At 34.5% G+C, this 23,881-nt stretch overlaps 1 protein-coding gene across 1 annotated transcript in view; it reads right to left on the reverse strand.

Annotated features, from left to right (window-relative positions):
- LOC136030130 (transformation/transcription domain-associated protein-like) overlaps positions 1-23,881 on the reverse strand; it is a gene marked incomplete in the record, with an annotated part of 128,034 nt that overhangs the window by 49,826 nt on the left and 54,327 nt on the right. The window contains 7 exon segments of the mRNA XM_065708813.1: positions 794-1,611; positions 5,919-7,755; positions 9,975-10,202; positions 11,881-12,049; positions 16,799-16,937; positions 17,819-18,129; positions 22,414-22,647. Coding sequence (XP_065564885.1) covers positions 794-1,611; positions 5,919-7,755; positions 9,975-10,202; positions 11,881-12,049; positions 16,799-16,937; positions 17,819-18,129; positions 22,414-22,647 — 3,736 coding nt within the window.

Consider the following 23,881-nt stretch of genomic DNA (forward strand, 5'->3'; position numbering starts at 1 on the left):
TTTAGGGCCTTCACTCCAGGATTGCCATTCCTCGACATTTACCACTAGTTCTACTAATTTTGCTTCCAATTTAATCATTGGTTTTTTCTGTAGTGATTTTATGTGATTTTTTTCCGCTGCCTTGCTAGACCTTCCTAGAGTTTTTTTTTATCCTTACTAGTACTTTTTATGTTCCAAAGCAAAAAATGTACATTGAAACCAGTCTAAAATTGCAAAGAAAAAAACAAAACAAAACAAAAAACAACAAACGAATAGTTATGTTTTGCTTTGCAGATCTTCCGAACAGCTGAAAACCAGTTAAAATGGTTTCGGCTAAAAGATAAATGAAACATTGCTACACTATATTTGTGTTTTTAAACAATTATCTATCTAGTCAAGTAATTTTGGACAACCTGTATGCTATGATTTTCCCCGGACAAGTGGAAACCCTGCTTAGCTTACTATCTTTTAGCTTTACAAGGAATGACAAAATAATGGAAACAATCCACATTTGTGGTTTATAATTAAATTTTCATACAAGACCAGTCCAGTTAATTTAAAGAAAAAACATCATCTTTAATATTTACAGTGGCAAGGAAGACTATCTCAATATTTGTGAAAGGGTGCAACCTGGAGATACAAGGGAAAGATCCCGTAAAAATTTGCACAGCAATAAAACTCAACCAACTCTAACCACTGCTTGGATCAAAGCTTTAGACGCCCTTTTATTTTGATATCTGACTGACCCTTTTGTCTGACTTTGTTATTTTGTAGACTGACCCTTTAAAAATTAAGAAAACAGAAATTAACTTACCGATAACCCGGTTAATGAATACACTGACAAGATTGTCAGGATTATCTTGATCAGGCATTGGTTGAGTTCCAATGAGCATTTCTCCTTCATCTTTATCAAAGCTAACAGCAAAGCAAGGCAATATAAGATGCTGCAACATTGTTGCTTTATGTTCCATAGTTATCTCTGGGTCTCGAAATATCTCAACAAATCGAAAGAAAACAGCACGTTTCCACTCAGTATCATAGTTCCACACATCATTCTCTAAAAATGACTTCACAAATTGAAAATCCGGGACATGATGACCACTTAAGCACCGCAAAATATCAAACAATAAGTCGATCGTGCTCGGTTGAGCCTTGAAATAATCAAGGAGAAGTTCAACCATAGTGGCTGCATCCTTCCAATAGCTATATTCCACACTTTCAATCTTCATTTGGCTCTCTTGAAATTCATCAGAAATCCATATTTTTCTGAAAACGCCGATTAAATCTTCTTGTTGTCGAAGCCATGTGTCATCATACTTTGCAAGACCATCAACAATTGCTATGCTTTGATATAGTAGAGCAGATTTATTCTGCTGTTGGGGAGCTGAAGCAGGAGCACCGGTAAGATGGACCTGAAGGGGCGCAGCAGGAATTGGCTGAATCCCATTCAATGACATTTGTATCAGCTTTTCTGTCTGAAATTGTAATCGGTCTCTAAGCTCTTTACCGTTTGCATGTCGGACCATATAGCAAAAATATCGACTCCACTGTTGATCCATAACTGTTTCTTCCTTGAGAAAAAGGTCTATGGTCTCTTGTGGGTAACGCAGTAAAAACTTCATTAGATTATCCCTGGGAAGATAACAAACTATTAATGCATTCGATTAATATACGAAACAAGCATGTTTATTTCACTAAAAAAAAGAGAATTTGTAACAGAATAGAGAAAAGAAAATTAAAATAGCAAACAAATAGGTAGAGTAAGGAGAAACAGAACGAAATAAGATGTACGTCGATTTTGCAAACATCGCCTTTCAATTTCTACTTTAATTTGTAGATTTTTATCGGCGGTTTTATTTGAAGTTTTAACTAATCAAATTAGATTTTACTTCACCCAACAATAGATGTCCTCAATCCACACAAACTGGAAATGTGTTTTTTTTTTCAAATCATTTAAGCAAAACACTGCATAATAAAAACAACAGAGAATAAAAAAAAGTACCAAATAAGGAAGAATAAAACCCCTTTTTGTTATTTCCCTTGAGCAAGAGTTGATTTTTTTTTTTTTTTCTTTATCATCTAAATCAGAGATTTCCAGCCAGTAGTGTGTACATTAATGTGGGACTAAATGAGATTTATGAAGGGCGGAGGAAAATAATTTTAGGGTAGACCCAGACATCATTAACAAACAAATACCGAACATTATAAATAAATAAAATAATGTTTCAGAAAACAAATTAAATCATATTAAAAAGTGGGTTCGAGAACGTGTTATTGGGGTTCAAAAGGAAGCAAGCCTGAACAGAAGTAGAGATCACCTGGTCTATTTCTTTGTGTTGTGACTGCGATATTTTTACTTCTTTTTCTTTTACTCATTCCCAACGTAAAGAATATTCCTTAAGAAGCAGCATAGGTTCTGTTATTTCCTTGAACGAACATACCCAAAAAGACAGAAAAATAAATACAAAGAAAAGAATAGGTTCACCACTTATGTTTTATAAGGTCTTATATAAACTAGATTTGATTTCTAAAAAAAAAGAAGAAAACAATTTAAACCAGAGTAGTAAACATGTTTTTTCCTTGGATACTAGACTCTACAGTGTCAAAAACGTTGAAAATATTATTCAAGACAATAAACTATGAACAACAACAAAAAAAGAGTATAAAGCTAGTGTTAAAAAGCCTGTCCAGTGGAAAACCTGACCAAGTCCGCTGTTTACATTTTGACGTCTTGGTTGCAAAGGATTAGGCTGAATCTACTTTCTATATTATAAAGGGTGTTGACAAGAAATGCAAATTTTGACCCAAAACCGACAAAAAAAAAATTCCGTCAAAAACTAACATAAGCGAATTTCCGAATCAAATTTGACCAGTTACATTCTAGATGTAAATGAAATTACAGGTTCACGAACAACAGCTCACATATTACCAGGGTGGCAATCGGCGGCCGGTTATTGTCGGCAAAATGAACCTAATACAGACACAAAAAATACAGATAAAACGTTCATTTAAATTTACATCTATTTAGGTCACCGAATGTACGATTGCGCTGTACCAAAACACGGAGTGCTGCGTTCGGACCCACGAGGGAAATACAAGGTATTTCATTATCATGCCTGGTGTCAAACAGAGATGTGTCCTCTCCCTCCTGCTTTTTGTCCTCGTTATCGATTATGCGCTCCGAGACTGCACAAGATTTGGGATCCAAATATGCGATAATAAACGACTAGCAGATCTTGATTTCACCGACGACATCACCCTGATTGAAGCTAACAAGGAAAGGCTCCGGGAGCTTCTCGATGTCATACGAGAGAAAGTAAGTCTTTTGGGATTGAAGATTAGTTCGGAAAAGATAAAAAGCATGGCAACGAGCGACTCACCACATGGCATAAAGTGCGCGGAGAGTTCAGTCGAGCAGGTAGTGGAATTCAGATACCTCGAAAGTACAGTCTAACGAATTGAATCAAGCGAAAAGGAGGTAGAGTCTAGGATTGGACAAGCCAGTGGAGCTTTTAATCGGCTAAAGCCAGTTTGGCGATCAAAAAAGGACTCCCTGAAACTAAAATTGAGGCTGTTCAACAGTTACGTCCTCTCTGCCCTTCACCATAACTGTGAATGCTGAAAACTGAACATTAACTGGAGGGACTACATAACTAACCAGTCAGTTCGCTCTATCACGCATCAGCCCCTGGTAACAGATGTCATACGCCAACGAAGATGGTGCTATTTGGGATACGTTATCCGTATGGCGGAAAATAGACTCCCCAGAACAGTACTCGAGCGGAAACCAGAGGGAACTCGAAGAAGAGGAAAGCCAAAAAATACACTTCGTCGTACATACCAGCGGGACCTGAAGTTTCTCAATAGTCAAATCCCAATGGGAAGACGTCTGGGCTGCAGCACATATGAGGGATGATTGGCGGCTCTTTCTGGATACCCTGAGTGCCTCTGGCGGCACAGGAGGAACTAAGGTCTAAGGTAAGGTCACCGATTACATCTTAAAGCCCTGTGGCACGTTTACCAATCGCACCATTTTTTTTACTCCTGACCTAGAGAGTTTTGCCAATGATGTTATTTTTTTTTTATAAATTGAGGTCTTTAAGCAAGTTTAATAAGAATAGTAGCACAAACTGGCATCTTAATAAATTGGCAATTCTAAAATTTTTCCAAGTCCATACTATGAACAAAAAAGGCTTGCATCATTTTTTGTATGCATACAATGAGGACCTCTTAAGATTGTAAAAGGTGAACTTGAAAGGAGTTTCAAGATTCAAGGAGTTTTAACTCCTTCTTCCAAGCATCAAAAATACTTCTGTTGCTTCAATTGTAAGCTTCAATATTCGTCAACATTACTTTAACAAGTTGTAAATTTCTTTCATCACAATCTTTCTGATCTAAAATGACGAGCGTTTTCTTTGTCAACTTATTTTATAGAAAATTCGATTTTTGTAAGTTATAGATTTTATAAGCTATATTTTATAATATAGGGAAATCCTTAAATGCATTTACACGTAATTAAGTTGGTAAAAAAGTGAAAATCATCTGGACAAGGGCATAACTTGAGTTAAAGCAAAATTTAAGATCTCTTTCAAATGCGTGTTGAACTTCAAAGCCGAGGACTCATAACGTACAAAGGTCATGAAAATCTAAGCCTTTTTTATGCATGGGCCCTTTTATTCATACCTGAAAACCGCGACATTATAATATTTTTCTATTAGTTGTTTGAAAATCATGAAACAATTATGGCAGTATCCCATCTCATCAGTGTTGTCATGTTGTGAATATTTCATTAGATTTGAAGTGCGTTTGCCTGTAATTTAGCGATGGCTCGCACTTATTAATAATAATTTTGGATGAATTTGGAAACTTTTATTTGGCTGATTGTTGGGTTATACTGCTTTGTCCAAGGTGAATAGACAGGTGAGTAACATCTAGACCTTGTTCAGGTTCTAATTTATCTCAATTACTAAAATAAGAAAAGTTTTTTCTTCTTTGTTTTGTTTTTTTTCAGTTTCTTTTCATTTTCTTTTTACCTAAATAATTACCTCTAACACATTAAATTATAAAAGAAAATAAGCAAAGCTAAAGAGTTAAATTTAAAAATACTTCTCGTACGTATCTTCGACAGAAAGCAACACTTTCTGGAGCTGTATGGTGTGTTCTAGCTATATTTAGCTATGATTATGTTATATATTACATGTTTAGCTGTTTTAGCATATGTTCTATATGCTAATTATTACAAACGATTTTTTTTTTTAGTTTTATGCCCGCTACTACTATAAACTGCATTACTACATTTGAAGGCATTTTTAATTAAAACTGAATCCTCATTTCTCCTAGCTTTTTAAGACATGAACAGTAGTGGAAGTTTCCATTTAACCAATTCAAACGATCAGATATCATTTTAACTTTCCTTGGTCCTTCAAGGAAAATTAACAATACCAAAACTATGTATGACTAACGGCTAAGGTTCACTTCGCTTTCTAATCTACCAGTTTTAATCTGTTAAAGTTAAGTGCTTTCTTTAGTGTCTTTTTTCAATGGTTTTTATTGGTTTGCATAATTTTTTTTAATCTCATTTTATTAAGACCGAAATGTTGTTTACAAAAGGTATTAGGTATCTCCCCTCTGAAAAATATATTAATAAAGTGATGACATAACATTTGACGATATTATATAATAGTTGAATGACCAACAATAATCTTAGACAATTTTTCGAACAGTAGCTGCGACAGCTATATTGAGAAATATAATCTTTTTTCTTTCTTTTTTTTTACACATCAACTATTCGAATAATAAAATGCTTTTATTTGTCTGACAAATTTGGTCTTCCGGAATGCTATTCCAATTGAAAGATGAAATATAAGGAAATAAGTATAAAAAACTTTATAACTAGTGTATCTACTCTAATTGTTTACATTCTAACAGGGATAACATACCTGAAGGGACTTCCAGCTTCCATACCGGTCGCTCGTTCCGTCTGAAGGACCAGCTTGCATAATATTTCCAAAAACCTTGCAGAGGCTGCTGGAATTTGATGAAACAAGGCTATGATCTCTGCAGCAACTCTAACCTCATTAGAGTTTGTATTCATCAAGACAGTTCGTCCGGGTGTTGGTTTATTTTGAACAATTATCACTTCAAGCCATCTTCTTAGATGTTGCAACATCTGTTCACACAATTTTTCATTAAATGTGTTTGGAAACAGCTGTGTGGTGTAAGACAACCGTTGAATTATGTTCGGTGTCAGTTGCCTGTAGTCATTTAGATGAACTAGTAGCTGACGAACATTTAGGTGGACTGTCTCCATTTCAACTTGACAACCCGCTGTGAAACTTTTTAAACATTCAAAAGCAGCTTCTTGCAGCTCTGTATTAGTTGATGATAATGACTTGTATAGATAGGAAAATATTTTCTCTTTGCATTGAGGAATATAATGGCAAGCTGCCAGTGCCTTTAAAGCTGACTTTCTCAATGGTGTCAAATCTGTTACCGACTTGTAGCACGGAAGTTTTTGAAGAGTAGCATCTTCAGCTTCACACAATGAAAAGAGCTCTGATAAGAATACCTTATGCTCAACAATATTGAAATCAATTGTAAACAGTCTTGGCTCAAGGGTTGTACAAAAAGTATTTCCATCCATTAGTCCAATTTGGGCATTTACAGGCTGAAGTCTTAACGGATGTTTCTTAGGCGGTATCATGTCTACAAGTATTTCTTTATGAGGCTCCATTACCGAAGTTACCGTCTGATTAGTCAAGTGTGCTATCATCTGAAGTGACTTCATAGCTTGGTCACGAACTGATGTATTAGGACTAGTTACCTGGCGAACAAGTTCATGAGTAACGTCATGAAGGCTTTTCTTTTGACTGGCTATCATTTCATCTGTCGCTAACACCGGCTCAAGAGGAGATGCACAAATGGATATTAATTTTTCTAAATTAGATTTTGCCATATCTAAGGCCCCACTACTGACTTCTCCCGAGAGGTCCATCATAACGAAAAGAAGTGCTTTCAGAAAAATAAACTGATGGTCCAACACCCACTTGAGAGACATCTTCTCAAAAAGGAACTTGATAGCAATGCAGCCACCGAGCTTTGAATACCATGCTCTTTCATAACAAAGGCCACACATTTTTTCCGCCAAACATTCCATAAAGCGAAGTTTACACGCACGCTCTTTAGACCCCAACACTGTAACAGATGTCTCTAAAATTAATACTAGCGCCAAATGACCTGGCTTACATAATTCTTTTTCTTCGTGGCCCATTATGGTTGCAAGAGCGTCAATTAAAACAACAGGGTCTAATCCACTTAAACGATTAGGTGGCTTGCCGGGTACAGCCAATGGAAATGGCCCTGCTTGCTGCGCTATTGCCACGAGTGTATAATGACGCACTAGTGCAACCATTGTCTTCAGCACAGATTGACGCAATTCTTTTATTGCAGCAGCTATAAACATCGCAGTGACAGCTGTTTGTTGGGTGTTCCTAGTTTGGATATCAGGACACTTTTGGGAGTATGCAGGAGTCTGCAAATTGAATATTTCGCCTTCTGCAAAAGCAGTGTGTGAAAGGAAATTCTGAAGAACATGTTTTTCGTCATCAAGCTGCAATGAACAGGCCAGATAACAACGGACAGTTTCCCAACATTGTTTTCGGTAAAACGAATCAGTTGAGCTTGATTTCAAAGCGTTGTAGGCAGTCTCGATTATTTTCTCGACAGGTAGATTTACCACGGGCTTGTAGTCAGGAAAATACAGCTGGACACAAGGACCTGTAAAGGATGTACAATCATGAATACAAAATACTTAATGTAAGATTGTATTAATGTAAGATTGTATTGTGTTGAAAGGAAAGACAAGTCAAGTTCTTGCATCTGCAAAGAGAATACGGATTTTGAAAACTAACAAGTGAATACTTTCATAACATCTAAAAAGCTTAGGAAAATTTAATTGGTATAACAACCTGCAAACAATTTAACACGACTACAAAGACACTGTCACTTGCAAGGACATAAGTGGTTCGTTGTAATTAGCTTCAACCATTTTTTCCTCTTTACTTTGATTGGGTCTTTTGTTCTGACCCTTGTCTACCTTTAGTTTGGCCTTTATTATTTCAGACAAGGCCTAGTTCGCCGTTTTCACCATTTCCCCAAAACAATTACAGATAAAATATAAGAATCAATTGCCAATTGAGTCACTCCAGTTGGTTCAAGAGTTTTAATTATATATTAAATATTTATAGCATACAGATTAAGAATTATTAATAGTTCAAAATTAACAAATCAAAAATATACGTCCGCATCAATGAAACATTAATTTTTCACTTTTAATCTGATGCAAATTATCAAGTACATCAAAACATGACTGCTGTGAAGAATAGATAAATGATAGGTATCAGAGGACCGAACTTAGCTTGGTGAAGCAAATTTTCAACATAAAAACTGTGTCCAAATGTATCCCACCCCGCGGGAATGCGTACCCTCATACCCTGATTCACACAAAAGAAAAACACTTTTGCTTATTTCTCGAGATTTAGTTTTTTAAACAAAGGGGAATTATTTCGGGTAATAATCACTTACTTTCTTCTTTGCCTGAATTGCCAAAAAAAAAAAAAAAAAAAAAAAAAAAAAAAAAAAAAAAAAAAAAAAAAAAAAAAAAAAAAAAAAAAAAAAAAAAAAAAAAAAAAAAAAAAAAAAAAAATGACTTACTAATTATTAATCAGGCACCGTTTGAAGTTTGAATTATTACAGGACTTTATTTCTGTTTGTCTCCAGGGGACCGAGCTTGGCTGGATGAAACGAACTTTAGCCATAAAAACAGCGTCCGACGTGTTCCCCCCTCTAGTCTTGAACATTTGTCCCCGCAATATCCACCCCTCCCCCATACCCTGATCCACACAAGAAAAAACCTTTTTGTGTTCTTTTTCTAATTTTGATTGTATCGGCGTTCATTTTTTTTGTCAATTCGTGAATTGGTGCCTCCAAACCATGCAAAAGGAAAACGACATTAGTTTACTAAGAATCGTATCTAAAATGATATTCTTTTTAGCTGAATATACTGGTAAGATAAGGCGTCTAAGCAATCAAACAATCCCAAAAGTGCTAGAAAAATTAACTCATGTCGGTGGCTTTATGAATAGAAAATGACTTGATTCATATTCATATACCTTCAACCTTCCTTTCGACAGCTTTTCCTAGTCCAGCTAAAATCCGTCATAGGTTTTAAGGAAAATATATTAAGGGCGCTAGGGGCGTGGAATAGCTTTTCCCGAAGCCATGACCTATTTGGACCGTTTTATTTTTAGGCCAGAAAATGTTTGAATGTCAATTTTCAGAAAAAAACATCGAGCCGTTTTCGACAAAAATACATGCATATACATACATACATAAACAACAAGATTAAAGATTACATTCTATGCTTTAGAATAGTCTTAATAGTCTATACATTCTCCGTGTCCCAGGCTAAATTAATACCAATAAACAAGGAAGACAACAATTTGAATAGCGGTAAAAATTATTAGGCGCCCACCATCTATTTTGGCACAAGGACAGCACACTAGTTTTTGGCATTTAAACCAAAAAAAAATTTACGCATTTCGAGCAACAAAATTTGAAAATTTTAAGCTTCAATTTTGTTTATGTATTTCAAGAAGAAAGCGATTTTAATGAATATACCCATTTGATCAACAACGTTGAATAGATAGACTTAAGATCAGTATAACTGTATTTTGTGAAACCGATCAATATTTCTTAGGAGGGGGATCTGAAACAACCAAAAAATAAATTATATCGGATACTATTTTCTGTTTCTTACAGAGAAGAGGAGAAATATCGTCCTGTCCTCCGTTTGTACAAGCCACAACGTAGCTAATGAATAAATATTGCTTAATAAATACCACGAAGCGCAAAAAAGGCTTGAAATCATAAATAAGTGTATGCAAAAAGTGCCAAACCGAGATTTTCCGCTGGATATTGGCAAAAATTTAACTCACCAAATGATTCTTTATCGTTGTATTCCAAAGCTTGTGCTTCAATGAGCATTTTCCTGTTGCCACCACCAAATTTGCCCAAAACTCTAAATGCTGACAAAGCAACGCCATCATTTTGGCTCCTTAAAGTCCTCCAAAGCGCTTGCATTAGCTCCGCTCGGACTGGTTGAATATGCTCATATAAAAAATCTGGTTGAAGGTTATCGACACAAAGTTCCAGAGTACGTAAACCTGAAATTTATTTCGGTAGTGAAACAAAGATAGATTGGTAACAGATTATACACGCAAGGATCATACCTGCAAAAACAAAAACACTCCAAATAACATTCATGGACTCCTAGAAGAGTTAAAAAAACACATTTTTAGCAGCATGAATTTTCAGATATTCACATGTTTACAGATTCACTATAAAAATCAGGATGATGAGTTTTATATCCGTATTTTTATTCCACCTTTATATTTTCTCTTTCACTAATTTACTCTTTCACTAAAACTAATTCAACTTTTTCTTGTAAAAAAAAAAAAGAAAAAAAAGTTTTTAAATAATTGTTATTAATGATTTGTAATAAAATTCCTGTTAATATTTTTTTTTTTTTTTTTTAGAATAAAATGGATAAAAAGACTTTTTAATGGTATGAGATTCCCAGAAAGGGTTTGAGAAGGAGAATAAGCAAAAAAAAAAAAAAAAAAAAAAAAAAAAAAAAAAAAAAAAAAAAAAAAAAAAAAAAAAAAAAAAAAAAAAAAAAAAAAAAAAAAAAACGCAACTCAACTAATTTTCAATCGGAAGAATATTTTCTTTATTAAAGAACTTCTTTAACTTTATCGGCCCGAAGAATATCATACTTTTAGCTGAATTAGCTGAATAGTTGGTAATACTTTGATTTACTCATCTTACTGAAGATAACAATAAACATTCCATTTCTGGTTTCAAAAACAGACAAAAATTACTGTTCTTAGTCTAACAAACTTAGTTTTATCAAGTTGAATGCACATAAACAATGATCCAGTAAAATCCGCTATAAAGATAAAGGGAACCAATTTATTAATAATTTACCGCTTTCCTGAAAAAATTTATTTATTTATATTTTTTTCCATATTATTAATTATAGTTGAAATGAATTTGATTTATTGTTTAAGTTGATTTATTGTTTAGTAATTTTTGTTTAATCGGCTGCCATCACAAGCCCTCTAGGGCTTTCTTGCAGATGGTTGTATTTTTATTGTTGAATTTTTTAAGTAATTATTTAAAATAAATAAATAAATTAGACCTGATGATGATACGGCACAAGACCAGTCAACATGTCGCTTGATTTTCCAATTCCTGATAGTCCATAGTTTCAGGTGAGGTTGAACGCCTTATTTCAATTATGACCACAAGGGAAATAGAATCTTCCGATTTCTTTGATCGTTATCATTTTAGCCTTGATAAAAAAAAACCATCAAAGATGTTTGGCCGTATTACGAACTTTATCAAGACCTCGAGATAAGTGAATTGAAAAATCGCGTTTTTAGTATTCTGTAAAATCTGAACATTGCATTTGTTCCTTCGTCTGATGGAGGGGGGATTCAATAGAAAGACTTCAAACTGGTTTATCATCAGACAAACTGTTTATCAGGAAATTTTTTTCACAATTCTTACTTTAACCTCTTTTTAGAACAGCCAGAATGAGAGTTTCATCGGTCAAGATCAAACGCAAAACAGCAAAATTTACAATCAGGTAGATTTTTTTCGTAAGTCAAAATTACGGAACAGGATTACATAACAAATAAAAAAAACACAAGAGACAAAGAGAAAACATCTGTTTCTCTTTAAAGAGAGCTTGTGTTGGAGACCTAAAAAGTTTAGGGGCCAAAAGAGAAGAGTAGAAATAAGAGGAAGAAAAGAAGATAAACTACAGCTTCGAATCACCTTGGGAAACAAGAGTTGGAGATCCATTTAGAGCCGAGACTAGAGGATCCATTAACATAGGCAAATAAGGAAGCAATGATGATAATCTAACTGGTACTGTAAGACATAGTTCAACAAACAGATCTTTCATATGCTGTTTATGAAGCCCACTTTGAAGACTGTTAAGGCCCTAGAAGAAAAATAATTATGTAACAAAAAATAAACAAATCATACTTTCTGTTCCCTTGAAAAGTGCTAGTTAAAGTTATTACTGAACCAACGATATAACATTGTAAAGGAGTAAGTTAAAATCCTGAGGAAATGCTAGGAAGCCACTTGAATATATTTGATTTATAGCACAGTAATGATTCAAGTAAAATCTCCAGGGTAGTTAGAACATTGATGGCGTTTCAAAATTGATTGAGAACGAGAAATGCACTGAGAAATGCACTACGCTATAATCTACTATTGTCACTCCTTGTGACAGGGGAATGGATGAAGTCCCGCCTTAAAAACTCTGGGAACTATGAACTAAACCTGTATGTCACATAGTAATCAAGAAGTAGTGGCTTTCAGGGTAATATAGCCAATAAACTGACACAGCTTTACACTGCTACTTTGGCCTCAGGACATTTTTACGCTGCGATTGGTTGTTAATTTTGTTTTTTAATGTCCTACCTACCCTAATCATTAGAATTTTAAATGACATGAAATAAAAAACTAATCATAAAGTAATCTCGACAGAAATTCTATAGTACATTTCTTAAATCTTAAGTTAGTTGCCAGTCAATGTTAAGAAAGAGTTGGAGACGTTTCAAAGTAAGAATAAACACAAATAATTATGTACTTAAACTTAAATAATTTGATTTTGTTGCTTAAAAATGAAAAAATCAAAATCATGTTTGAAAAATGTCTAACAAAACGATCACCTTGTTATCTCGATTGTTTAGCTAAAACACTAATACCCTGCTCTAGGAGACAACTTTATGTACTTGCAAAAAAGAGATGTCTCGCGTTTAAACAGAGCAACACCACTCATATTTATGTGATTAAATAAAAAAAAAATAATTTTTTTAGCTGAAAGTAAGGAGCGACATTAAAACTTAAAACGAACAGAAATTACTCCGTATATAAAATGGTTTGTCCCCTCCGCAATGCCTCGCTCTTTACGCTAAAGCTTTTAATTGTTTTAAAAAGCAGAATTGTGGCAAAGAGTCAAGTGTTTAATTGTTTTAAAAAGTAGAATTCTGACAAATAATCAAACTTTAGCGTAAAGAGCGAGGGATTGCGGAGGGGACAAACCATTTTATATACGGAGTAATTTCTATTCGTTTTAAGTTTTAATGTCGCTCCTTACTTTCAGCTAAAAAAATTAGTTTTTTTTTTAATTAATTTCTGAACGTTTTTGAATTAATACATGTTTGGTTTTGGCTCTCCGCACATAAATTATTAAAATGAAATTTGTATATTAATTCTTTTTTTGGCTAAATGGCTTTCTCTTAGTTTTGATCAGACGATTTTGAGAAATAAGGGGTGGAGAAGGAGGCCTAGTTGCCCTCCAATTTTTCGGTTGCTTAAAAAGGCAACTAGAACTTTTAATTTTTAACGAACGTTTTTATTAGTAAAAATTATACGTAACTTATAAATTAGCAACTTACGTAACAAACTTTCATAATCTTATATTTTTATTATGTATACAAGGGGGTTTGTATCCTCGTTAATACCTCGCTCTTTACACTAAATCTTAAGTTTTGTCCCAATTTTTTAAGAATGACCCCTGAATCAGAAAGGCCGTAGAATAAATAGTTGAAATTACTAAAAATACTTTAGCATAAAGAGCGAGGTATTTATCTCCTCCTAAATACCTCGCTCTTTATGCTAAAGTATTTTTAGAACCCCTCATATGCGTTATAATCTCTGTTCGTTTTAAGTTTCAATGCTACTCCTTCCTTTCATTTGAAAAAACGTTTTCATGTTTATTTTTCATTGTTTTCTTATAGTAATGCTAGAAAATCATGCGCCCTTTTCCTTGAATTTTTTTCCCCCATGACAGATTCCTCCAGGGAAAGATCCTCCAACATAGCCCCCTCCCCTCAGCCCCACCCCCCAAACAAAATAAAATCCCCCTGAAAACGTCTGTACACTTCCCAATAACCATTACTATATGTAAACACTGGTCAAAGTTTGTAACTTGCAGCCCCTCCCCCAGGGATTGTGGGGGAGTAAATCATCCCCAAATACATAGTTATTATGGTTTTCGACTATGCTGAACAAAATGGCTATCTCAAAATTTTGATCCGTTGACATTGGGAAAAAAATGAGCGTGGGAGGGGGCCTAGATGCCCTCCAATTTTTTTAGTCACTTAAAAAGGGCACTAGAACTTTCATTTCCGTTAGAATGAGCCCTCTTGCGACATTCTAGGACCACTTGGTCGATACGGTGACCCCTGGAAAAAAAAAACAAAAACAAATAAACACGCACCCGTGATTTGTCTTCTGGCAAAAAATACAAAATTCCACATTTTCGTAGATAGGAGCTTGAAACTTCTACAGTAGGGTTCTCTGATACGCTGAATCTGATGGTTTTATTTTCGTTAAGATTATATGACTTTTAGGGTGTGTTTCCCCCTATTTTCTTAAATAAGGCATATTTTCTTAGGCTCTTAACTTTTGATGGGTAAGACTAAACTTGATGAAACTTATATATTCAAAATCAGCATTAAAATGCGATTCTTTTGGTGTAGCTATTGATATCAAAATTCAATTTTTTAGAGTTTTGGTTACTATTGAGCCGGGTCGCTCCTTACTACAGTTCGTTACCACGAACTGTTTGATAGTCGGTTTGCGAGCAATAGGATCAGGTCCCGTTCTAGTCGGATAAAGCAGAGCAAGCTCCATAATGTTAAAGCTAAGTATCTACAGAATGCAACAATTATCTTTTTGATGTTTTTTTTTCTTGTTTGATAATGAGTTAAACCGAACGAATTACCAACAAAGCGATTTTAATTTTCCTTTTAGTTCAAAAAAAAATTAAGTTGTCAGCTGCTTCAAGTTTTGAAGCAGTCTGCAGCTAGGTTCAGCCTGCAGCTTAAGTTTGTGCGGCCTGCACACGAAGCCTGCAGCTAGGTTCTCACGGAAGCCAAATCTCACTTCAACTGTCGGATTTACTGCAGAAAAAGGTAAAAAGCACTGGAGAAAAACGTCTTCCTGCGGTCAGATATCCGCTTCTCTTTTGGATTAACCTAAGTTCTGAAAAAAGTCAAATCTAACTTTACGACCAAGATATAAAGTCGTGAAAAAGGAAGTGTCTCTAGTCTTCGTATATTCAGTTAATTTTTGTTACGATTTAAAGTTGAAAAACTTCGTTTCTACGCCCAGAGAAACCATAAGGTACGATATATTTTTGCTTAACTTGAAGACCATCATTAACTGATGATGACGAAATTGAAAAAAAATATATTTCATTAGATTGGCTTTCACCTTTTAGGTGAAATATTTAAATACATCAAATTTATACTTGCAGATATGATCTTGTATCAGAAATAAGGAAAGCGTAAAATGGTAACTGCCACCAAGTGGGGGGAGAGAATTGAGTCTTTGATAAAATTCATGCATATTCGCGCAAATAATGTCAAGGAAACAACACACCTTTTGTTATTGTGATATTAACCATTTGTTTTAAATTAGCTTCCCGACAAAGATGCTTGTATTTAGTTCATTTCCATAAACGGTAAGTAGGATCCCAGCATTTGGATGTTTAGACTGGAGGTAATCAAGCGATTCATGGAGCTTTTCTAAGAGATCTTTACGCTGCTCCGATTTTTGGCCGGTTGAATAGTAAAAACAACCAGCAATTATAATAGTTAATGGGCGTGGCAGAACATTCGGTTTAACTTTAATCCAAGTTATTTCATCATACTCATTTATTCATGGGACATTTACTTACCTTGGCGACAAACTATCACGAAAAAAAAAATCGTGATAATTTTTCGTGATAAAATCACATGACCTTTTTACCAGTGTAATGATCATGCGGGCGAAGTTTAACAAACTCTTTAAAATAATCCATCTTCAGAGTATCCAGGTTTTGGGACTGAACCTCGGTTATACCTGTTTAATCTGATGCTAGCTCATTCGCCGTTATTGCAAGCTCAATAAGTTTTTCGAAATTAAAGCTTTCTGCGTTACTTAATAACAGCCTAGGGAAATGGTAACGTAATTTATTCTTCATATGTTTACTAGTATGAGTACCAGAAACACCCGCTTTATCTGGCAAACGATTGGAAAAAGGTTTTTGAGGGTGAGGAGGTCTATAGACAATTTCTGGGGCGGCTGGAGTTTATCAGATTTAGCAGGGATGGGGGTACTATGGGTAGGCTCAAGATCAATTTGCCTAGTAGTAAGGTGACCAGAAGGGGGTACCAGGGACTTTCGACTCTCAACATTAGTAGTAGCATCCCTGTACACCATACTTTATTGAGGGCTTGAAAGAAGGAGGGGGGTAAATCTATTGGGAGTGAGGATCAATACTTTGGGGGAAATTTGTGGAAAAGAGACAGCAGGGGTACTCTCGAAAAGAAGTCGAGAGCTACTGGTTGGAGATGAAAGGGGGTAAGCTGGTGCTTCTTGTGCCAGCGCCAGTTTCCATTGCGATTTTATTTTTGCTTATTTCATAGCTTATATTTATTTCTCTCGAATTTCTTTTGTAAATATAAAATGTCCTGAATGAGCTTACTTTTAACTAACAACATTAAGAAAACATTTTTTAGAAGAAAATAAAAACAAACGAGCACAAGCACTAAAGTGTTCCAAAAAAATCGTTCAGTTGGACATCTAAACTTCATACTTTTTGCTTGTGGCCAGTACTTAGCTTAAGACTCAATAAAGTTGAGGAGTATTCGGGAAAAAATATATAGGAAGAATATAAGCCGAAACATACCTGAAGAAGAGTTGGCAGTAGAGGCAAAAACTCTTGATAAAGTAGATCATGACTTCCACCTCCTATTGACCGGAATAACGCACGTAAAAGTAGGAAATAATTATATGGCTCCTTGGCAGTGAGAGCCAGCTCCATCGACCTGCAAAAAATTCCAAGTTGAGCAATGTCATTAAAAAATGGAAACATGATAGACATTTCATAGAAATGTACAGAAATTACAATGAAAAAATAGACAATTAAGTAGTTACAAATCTAACAAAGGTCTTGAATTAAGAATAAAATATAATTATTTCGAACAGCTTTAGTCATTTATTTATCTGTTGTTAATTTTTTTTTTTTTTTTTTTTTTACATGGCTCATCAGCTACCGCTCTGCGTTTTTTCCTTCGGAACTTAAAACCCATTAAACTACATAGCTTATAATACGGTAGAAACCTTAAAATTATTTTATTATTGTAATTTTAAAAATTATAAAGTTATAAAAGCGATAGTGTATCATTGTAACAAATTTTGTTATGACTGTCAAAAAGAAGTGTTTTTCGCGTTATTTTAACAAAGATACTAGCTTTTAAGGTAAAAAGTTTAATAATTATACTATTATAAGTTATAATTAAGCAATTACGAATTACGTAATTTTAACAATACTTAAATATATTAAATACTATTTAAAATTTTAAATATAAGAACTATTACTATATAAAATATATCTAAAATATTACATTAAAATATTTAAACCATTACACTAATTAGTGTATTAAAGCCAAGAAAGCTTTTTTCATTATTTTAATCAATGCCGTAGAAGATTATAATCCTGTAGATGGTATTATCATTTTCTTGTAAATTCTGGTGAAAACAAAATTCATGTCCCATAGAAATTAGATATTATTGAAAATTGATTCAGCTTGGTTCGGTCGGCGAAGGAACAACACAACTAGCTAAACTGAATTAATAGTCTCAACCGGTCTTAATATAAAAAATATAAATAAATGAAAGAATTGATAGAAAAAAAACAGTATCTTACCTATTGACTATTTTGTGCAAATAGGGTTTTAGCATCAGTTCATTTTCTTGAGCAAACAGTTGAACACTGCCGAAAACAAGCTTGAAAAGTTTCAGATACAAATTACTTCGCTCAATACTGGCTCCCATGTCTTCCATCCGTGATAAAAGATATTCCACCAGAACTGTTGCAAAAACAGACGAAGTAGCTTGATTAGCAAGGAAGGAGTTGGCAACCAATTGGAGAGCATAATTTTTATAGACGCGCTCGACGAAAAATTCAATGGTCTTCGTGAAAATCTCTTTGAAATTCTGAGGGGACAGCATGCTGAACTAAAAGCAGAATAAATGATGACTCTACCAAAAATTGAAAATTTTTGCAAGATTTGTAGCATTGTCAACTATTCGACAGTATAATGCCCATTCTCAGAGAGAATATTGCTGCATAAGGAAAGGTAAAAAAACGGAAAGGTGTCAGCATAGTGATGAACACCCTTAAATGGTTTGTACCCAGTATTCACTATACTGAAGCTCTGGAGACAGTGTAACAATCCCTGAATAACTGACCAAAAAAAAATGTTTCGGTTCATATATTGGAAATATTTTTAACACAACCTATGTGAATTTGGATGGGGGGAGGACTTTCACGGTCAGAAGATATATATATATATATATATATATATATATATATATATATATATATATATATATATATATATATATATATATATATATATAAAAATAAGTTGTTTGTCTGTCTGTCGACTGACGTCATGTTTGTGTGTCGACTGACGTCATGTTTGTCGACTGACGTCATTATAAGGATTGAGCTGTATGTCGTCATGAAGTTGTTTGTCGTCTGACGTCATGTTTGTCGACTAACGAAACTACAGACCGGGACACCGGGACACAAATGACGTGTTATGTCTGTTATAACGTAATAGAGGCAACAATCTTGACAGGGTCTTTTGAGGGTGAAGCTTTTCTTATTCCACGCATTCTCATGATTCCAATGGATCTGCCTTTTCAACCTAAAAGATTGCAATTCCCAATTTGATTAACATATTTAGTTTTCAGTCCAGAACCACTAAAGCTATTATGTAAATATCAAAAATATTTATGTTTTCTGAGCAATAATTTTTAGTTTTTATTTCAAAATAGAAAATTACCTGACAATTTTAGAATTATATCTATCTATATATATAAAAATAAGTTGTCTGTCTGTGGATCAGGTGACGTCATGTTTCTGTGTCGACTGGCGTCATGAAGTTAGTTGTCGTCATTTTTGCTATGACGGTGACGTCATTAAAGATATTTAAGACATATATGTTCACGTAGAAATCTATTAATGTTTAAGTTTAAAATGACTGATGAACTTACAATGGCAAAAGCCGATGAAGATGCTCAAAGAGTCTATGCCAAAAAACTTGCTGCTGATAGAGAAAGTCAGAAAAGAAAGCGTGCCGAGGAATAAAAAGAACAGCAAGGAAACAGGCTTGAGGCTAAAGAACGCAAAACCGCGCAGTTAGATGAAGATCCACCTGGACAGCGAGAGTCAAAACATATCAAAACTGAAAATGATAGCGATGATGATTGGGTTTGGGATCTTGACTTGGATAAGGTCATCAATGCCTACCAGATTTTAGTTAAAAAAAAACAAAGGTTCGGCGATATGTATTTCATAGTGAAGCTGAAAAATAAAGAAGAAAAAGAAAACTGAAAAAAGAAAAAATGTAAAAAACTAAAAAATACTAAAAAGAAAAAACACTCAAAGAGAAATTACAGACCGGGACACAAATGACGACCCGGACAGAGGGAATATAAATAACGACCGGGACACTCAAGGAGAAATTACAGACTGGGATACCGGGACACAAATGACGACCGGGACACAGGCAATATAAATGACGACCAGGACACAGGTATTTAAGAATATCGTTCAAAGACAAATTTTTAATTGTAAGAAGACCGTTGAAAGAGAAATTTCTAATTGTAAAATGACTGAAGAACCTACAATGGCAACACCCGAGGAAGCTGCTCAAAACGAATGTATTCACGCCGAAGTAGCTGAGTTGGTAAAGCGTTATGTTTCAGGTTCTAGGTCCGAGAGGCTCCAGGTTTGAACCTTGGCTTTAGCATTAATACAAAAGAAGAAAAAAACTAAAAAAGGTAAAAACTACAAAAAAACTAAAAAGAAAATATATATATATATATTTATATATATTATCTTTTCCACAAAAATAATAATTTAGTGCTTCTGCTTAAAAACAGCAATCGAATTGATGCCTCCTGATACGCAACTATCAACAAAGTGGGAATCGTTGTGGTCGGTGATCAGTTCTTACCTCGAGATAATATTCTTTATAGGCGAAACAATCAGTTGACAAGAATTGCTTAAACTCATCGATGCTACGATGCCCTACAATATCCTGACGAATATAAATGACGCCCGGGACACTCAAATAGAAATCACAGACTGGGACACCGGGACACAAATGACGACGGGGACACAGGGAATATAAATGACGACCCGGACACAGGGACACAACTACAACGGGGACGCCGGGGGGCACAGGGGGATATATAAATGACGACGGCAACAAAGGAAATGGTCAATTAGCAATCACCATCAACAAAGCTCAAGGGCAATCAATAGAATCATGAGGTATAGATCTGAATACGGATTGTTTTCCCATGGACCATTATGCGTTGCATGTTCAAGAGTCGGTAAACCTGACAATCTATTTATATGCACAGACGATGGGACAGCAAAGAATGTTGTATATTCGCAAGTTTTACGTAGTTAAAAACATAATATATATATATATATATATATATATATATATATATATATATATATATATATATATATATATATATATATATATATATATATATATATATATATATATATATATATATATATATCACAGGTGGGACATAGGGACACAACTACAATGGCGCGTAACGACTTACGCGCGCGGGGGGGCTTGGGGGGGCGCGAAGCGCCCCCACCAACTAGGTGTTGGGGTGGCGCGAAGCGCCACCCCAACAGCTAGTATATATATATATATATATATATATTATACGAGAATACATTCTACTACTACAACTAATACTAATAACTCACCGCAGCAACAAGCCGTCTGAGGCCATAACAGCTACACTTCATGAATAGCTATTTACAAAAGGCAACATGCATTTTAAGAGGAAACTTATTTCTTGTCAGCTAGCCAATACCTGTTCACATTTTAACTTTGCAAGCGGTATGGTACTTCTTTATAGAAAGCTTTTTTTGTTGATGAAGGCTTCAATAGCTTCATATGGATATTATGGCTCTCTCGTATCGTATCTCGTAATCTCGTATCTCGTATATCGTATCTCGTATCTCGTAATCATAAAACATAACAATACATCTTTTACTATACTTTATTACAGTACAGTGGCTATGGAACTCTTGTGCGCAGAAGGAGGATTGAAATTCGAGTCGCTCTGTTCAGCCATATTTACAGCCTTATTTCATTCTAAAGTGTTTCGCCTTTGTCCAAATATTTTCTTTCGAAAAGAAACGGATAGAACGAGTTATTGCTTAGATCCTTCTTTAAAAACTTCCAAAATTCTAGAATGGAATTGATTAATTTACTAATCAATTTTACGCCAGTTGTCTAATCCTATACTATTTAGTATCTACACAGTAGCAATTTCTTTTCAACCTTCCTTAATAAAAGATTCTTATATTTATTTTTGAGTAAAATAAATAATTTTTAATCAATGTATATATCACACACGGGAAAAAGCTTTTGGCTCTTTTTTTGGCTGAATCTGGTAAATAATCCCACGAATTCCAGGTAATCTCACAGCAGGTCAATCAAATATTATTTTATCCCTGAGAAACAATTTTTCAAAAGGTATGTGTTATATTATCTTGTTAAAAGATACCTGTGTAACATCACCTTGTGTATGAAGATGTAGTTTTATCATTTTTTTTTTAAACATGTTCTTAATGCTTACAAAGGCACTAGATACAGCAATTTATTTCAAATGAACCCATAAACATCGCTTTATGATGTTTCAGGCCACCCAACAGTGGTGACAAAAAAAAAACAAAAAAAAAACTAGGAGACTAATAAAAAGGAAATATATTACTGTTTCCCATACGAAAAAGTAATTTTTAGTAATAATTGCTCAAAGTGACGGCGATTTTTCTAAATAGTGTTTTTGGCTATGGAGACTCAAAAGATGAAGTTTGAATCTCAACCTGACACCATTTTCATGGTATTTTGAGCTGATTTTCGAAATCCTCACAAATTTCACAATAAACTTTACCATTAGGATTAATCGAAATAATAATTACCATTCTTTAATCCGCTTCAAACGGCGATTCTCCCTCAGTTGACAGTGTTTTTCAAAGGGTGTTTTAAACTTTCAGTTACTACGGGTTAGGGTTCATTCTTTACTAGATTACACCTAATGGGGCAACCATGAAAAAAATAAAACACAAAAGGACAGACAAGTTCTTATCGACATAATTCCTCCAATGATTTGTTCCCTTTAATCTATGTAAATTTCTTTTAAATCAAAAAAGGAAAGAGTCAAAAGAAAGAGAAGCCCACATACAATTCCTGCAAAATGCTCTAGTGCTTCTTTTTCATCTTTTGGTCTAACTGACTGAATTGGCTGGGCAGCTGGACGTCCACTGGCTCCATTTGCACCAGTCACGGGTGTAGTCGAGATCCCGTTGAGAGTATACACATCTAGAGCCTGGAGACCCCATTCAACCAGACGTATGAACATTAAGACTTCTTTAGGTGGGAAAGTCTTTGATGAGGGTGTAGCAGCAGCTTGTTCTGTCTGAAAAGCAGCAAAGATTTACAAGGAAAACAAAAATGAGAAGTATGAAACCAGACAGTATCAGACCCCAGTGAGACTAAAAACTGGAAACAACCCCAAGTGGGGAAGGTATGACCTGTCTTATTCCAGTTCAGCACTACCGCAAAATTTCGGTTGGGTAGAATTAGCTCTTCTTTTCCTCATCATTGTCAGTCAGCTCATAAACTATAAAACACAGGTTTGCAATTTACAGCAGGTTAAGAATATTAAACTAATGTCTCATCAAAGCACATAACGACTTTTCTGTTGTTATCTTTAGTCTATAATTTTTTATTAATCTAAAAAATTGCATAACAAAATTGTTTGTAAAAAATAGCAAACAACAGTTTTTTTTTGTATTTAGATTCAATTATTATTAATCTTACTTTGCAGCGGTCACTACTTGTCTTGCCTTATCACTTACAGGAATATTTTCAGTTCTCATTTAAAAGTGAAAAAAAATTCTTTTATTACTCTTTTTTTTTTATCTCTGTAATACCAATTTTTACACAGCGATAATCGTTAAGAAAAAGAGGTTAAAGTTTAATCCGGATTAAGCCTCCAGTAGTGCTGTCCGAAACAGTTTACCATTTTGATAAACTGTATAGAAAAAGAAGCTACTGAACATACGTAATTACACTGTAAAGGTAGAGGATACAGAGAATGCTAACAAAAATTTCTTAATCGAAGACCATTTTTGGTGTTGGAAAACCATAGCAAGCCTTTTCTATTATATTCCCCTTTTTATTATTTTATTTAAGAATTAACGACGCTTCTTGACTACTAAGGCCCCTGCGTCGGCCCTGCAGTGCATTCCTGCAGCGTGATTCGATCTCTGGGTCCCGTATTACCAAGCTAAGGTCAAATCCACTGCGCCACCACAGGACAATTATATTCCCCTGTTTGAGGTAGTGCATAGAATCAAATTCACAGTAACAACTGGAGTGCTTCTACGCCCAAAAAAATTTTGACTAAACTTTTTTCTCACTTCGCCAAATTAACTGTCGTTCCTGCGACAGACCGAGATAATAGTTGTATCATTCCCACGCGCCACATGTAAAGCCTCTTGTAAACTCAGAGTTAATCCTATCTTGTGTACCTAGCTAAAATGCTGCAACGAAACAAAACCAGATAACCCATGATTTGAAAGGGTTTCACAATAGTATTTAAGCAAGGCATAAAAACCAAAAAAGATCGTAGAATAAAACGGCACAAT

Source organism: Artemia franciscana, chromosome 8 (genome assembly GCF_032884065.1).
Source record: "Artemia franciscana chromosome 8, ASM3288406v1, whole genome shotgun sequence".
Classification (NCBI taxonomy): domain Eukaryota; kingdom Metazoa; phylum Arthropoda; class Branchiopoda; order Anostraca; family Artemiidae; genus Artemia; species Artemia franciscana.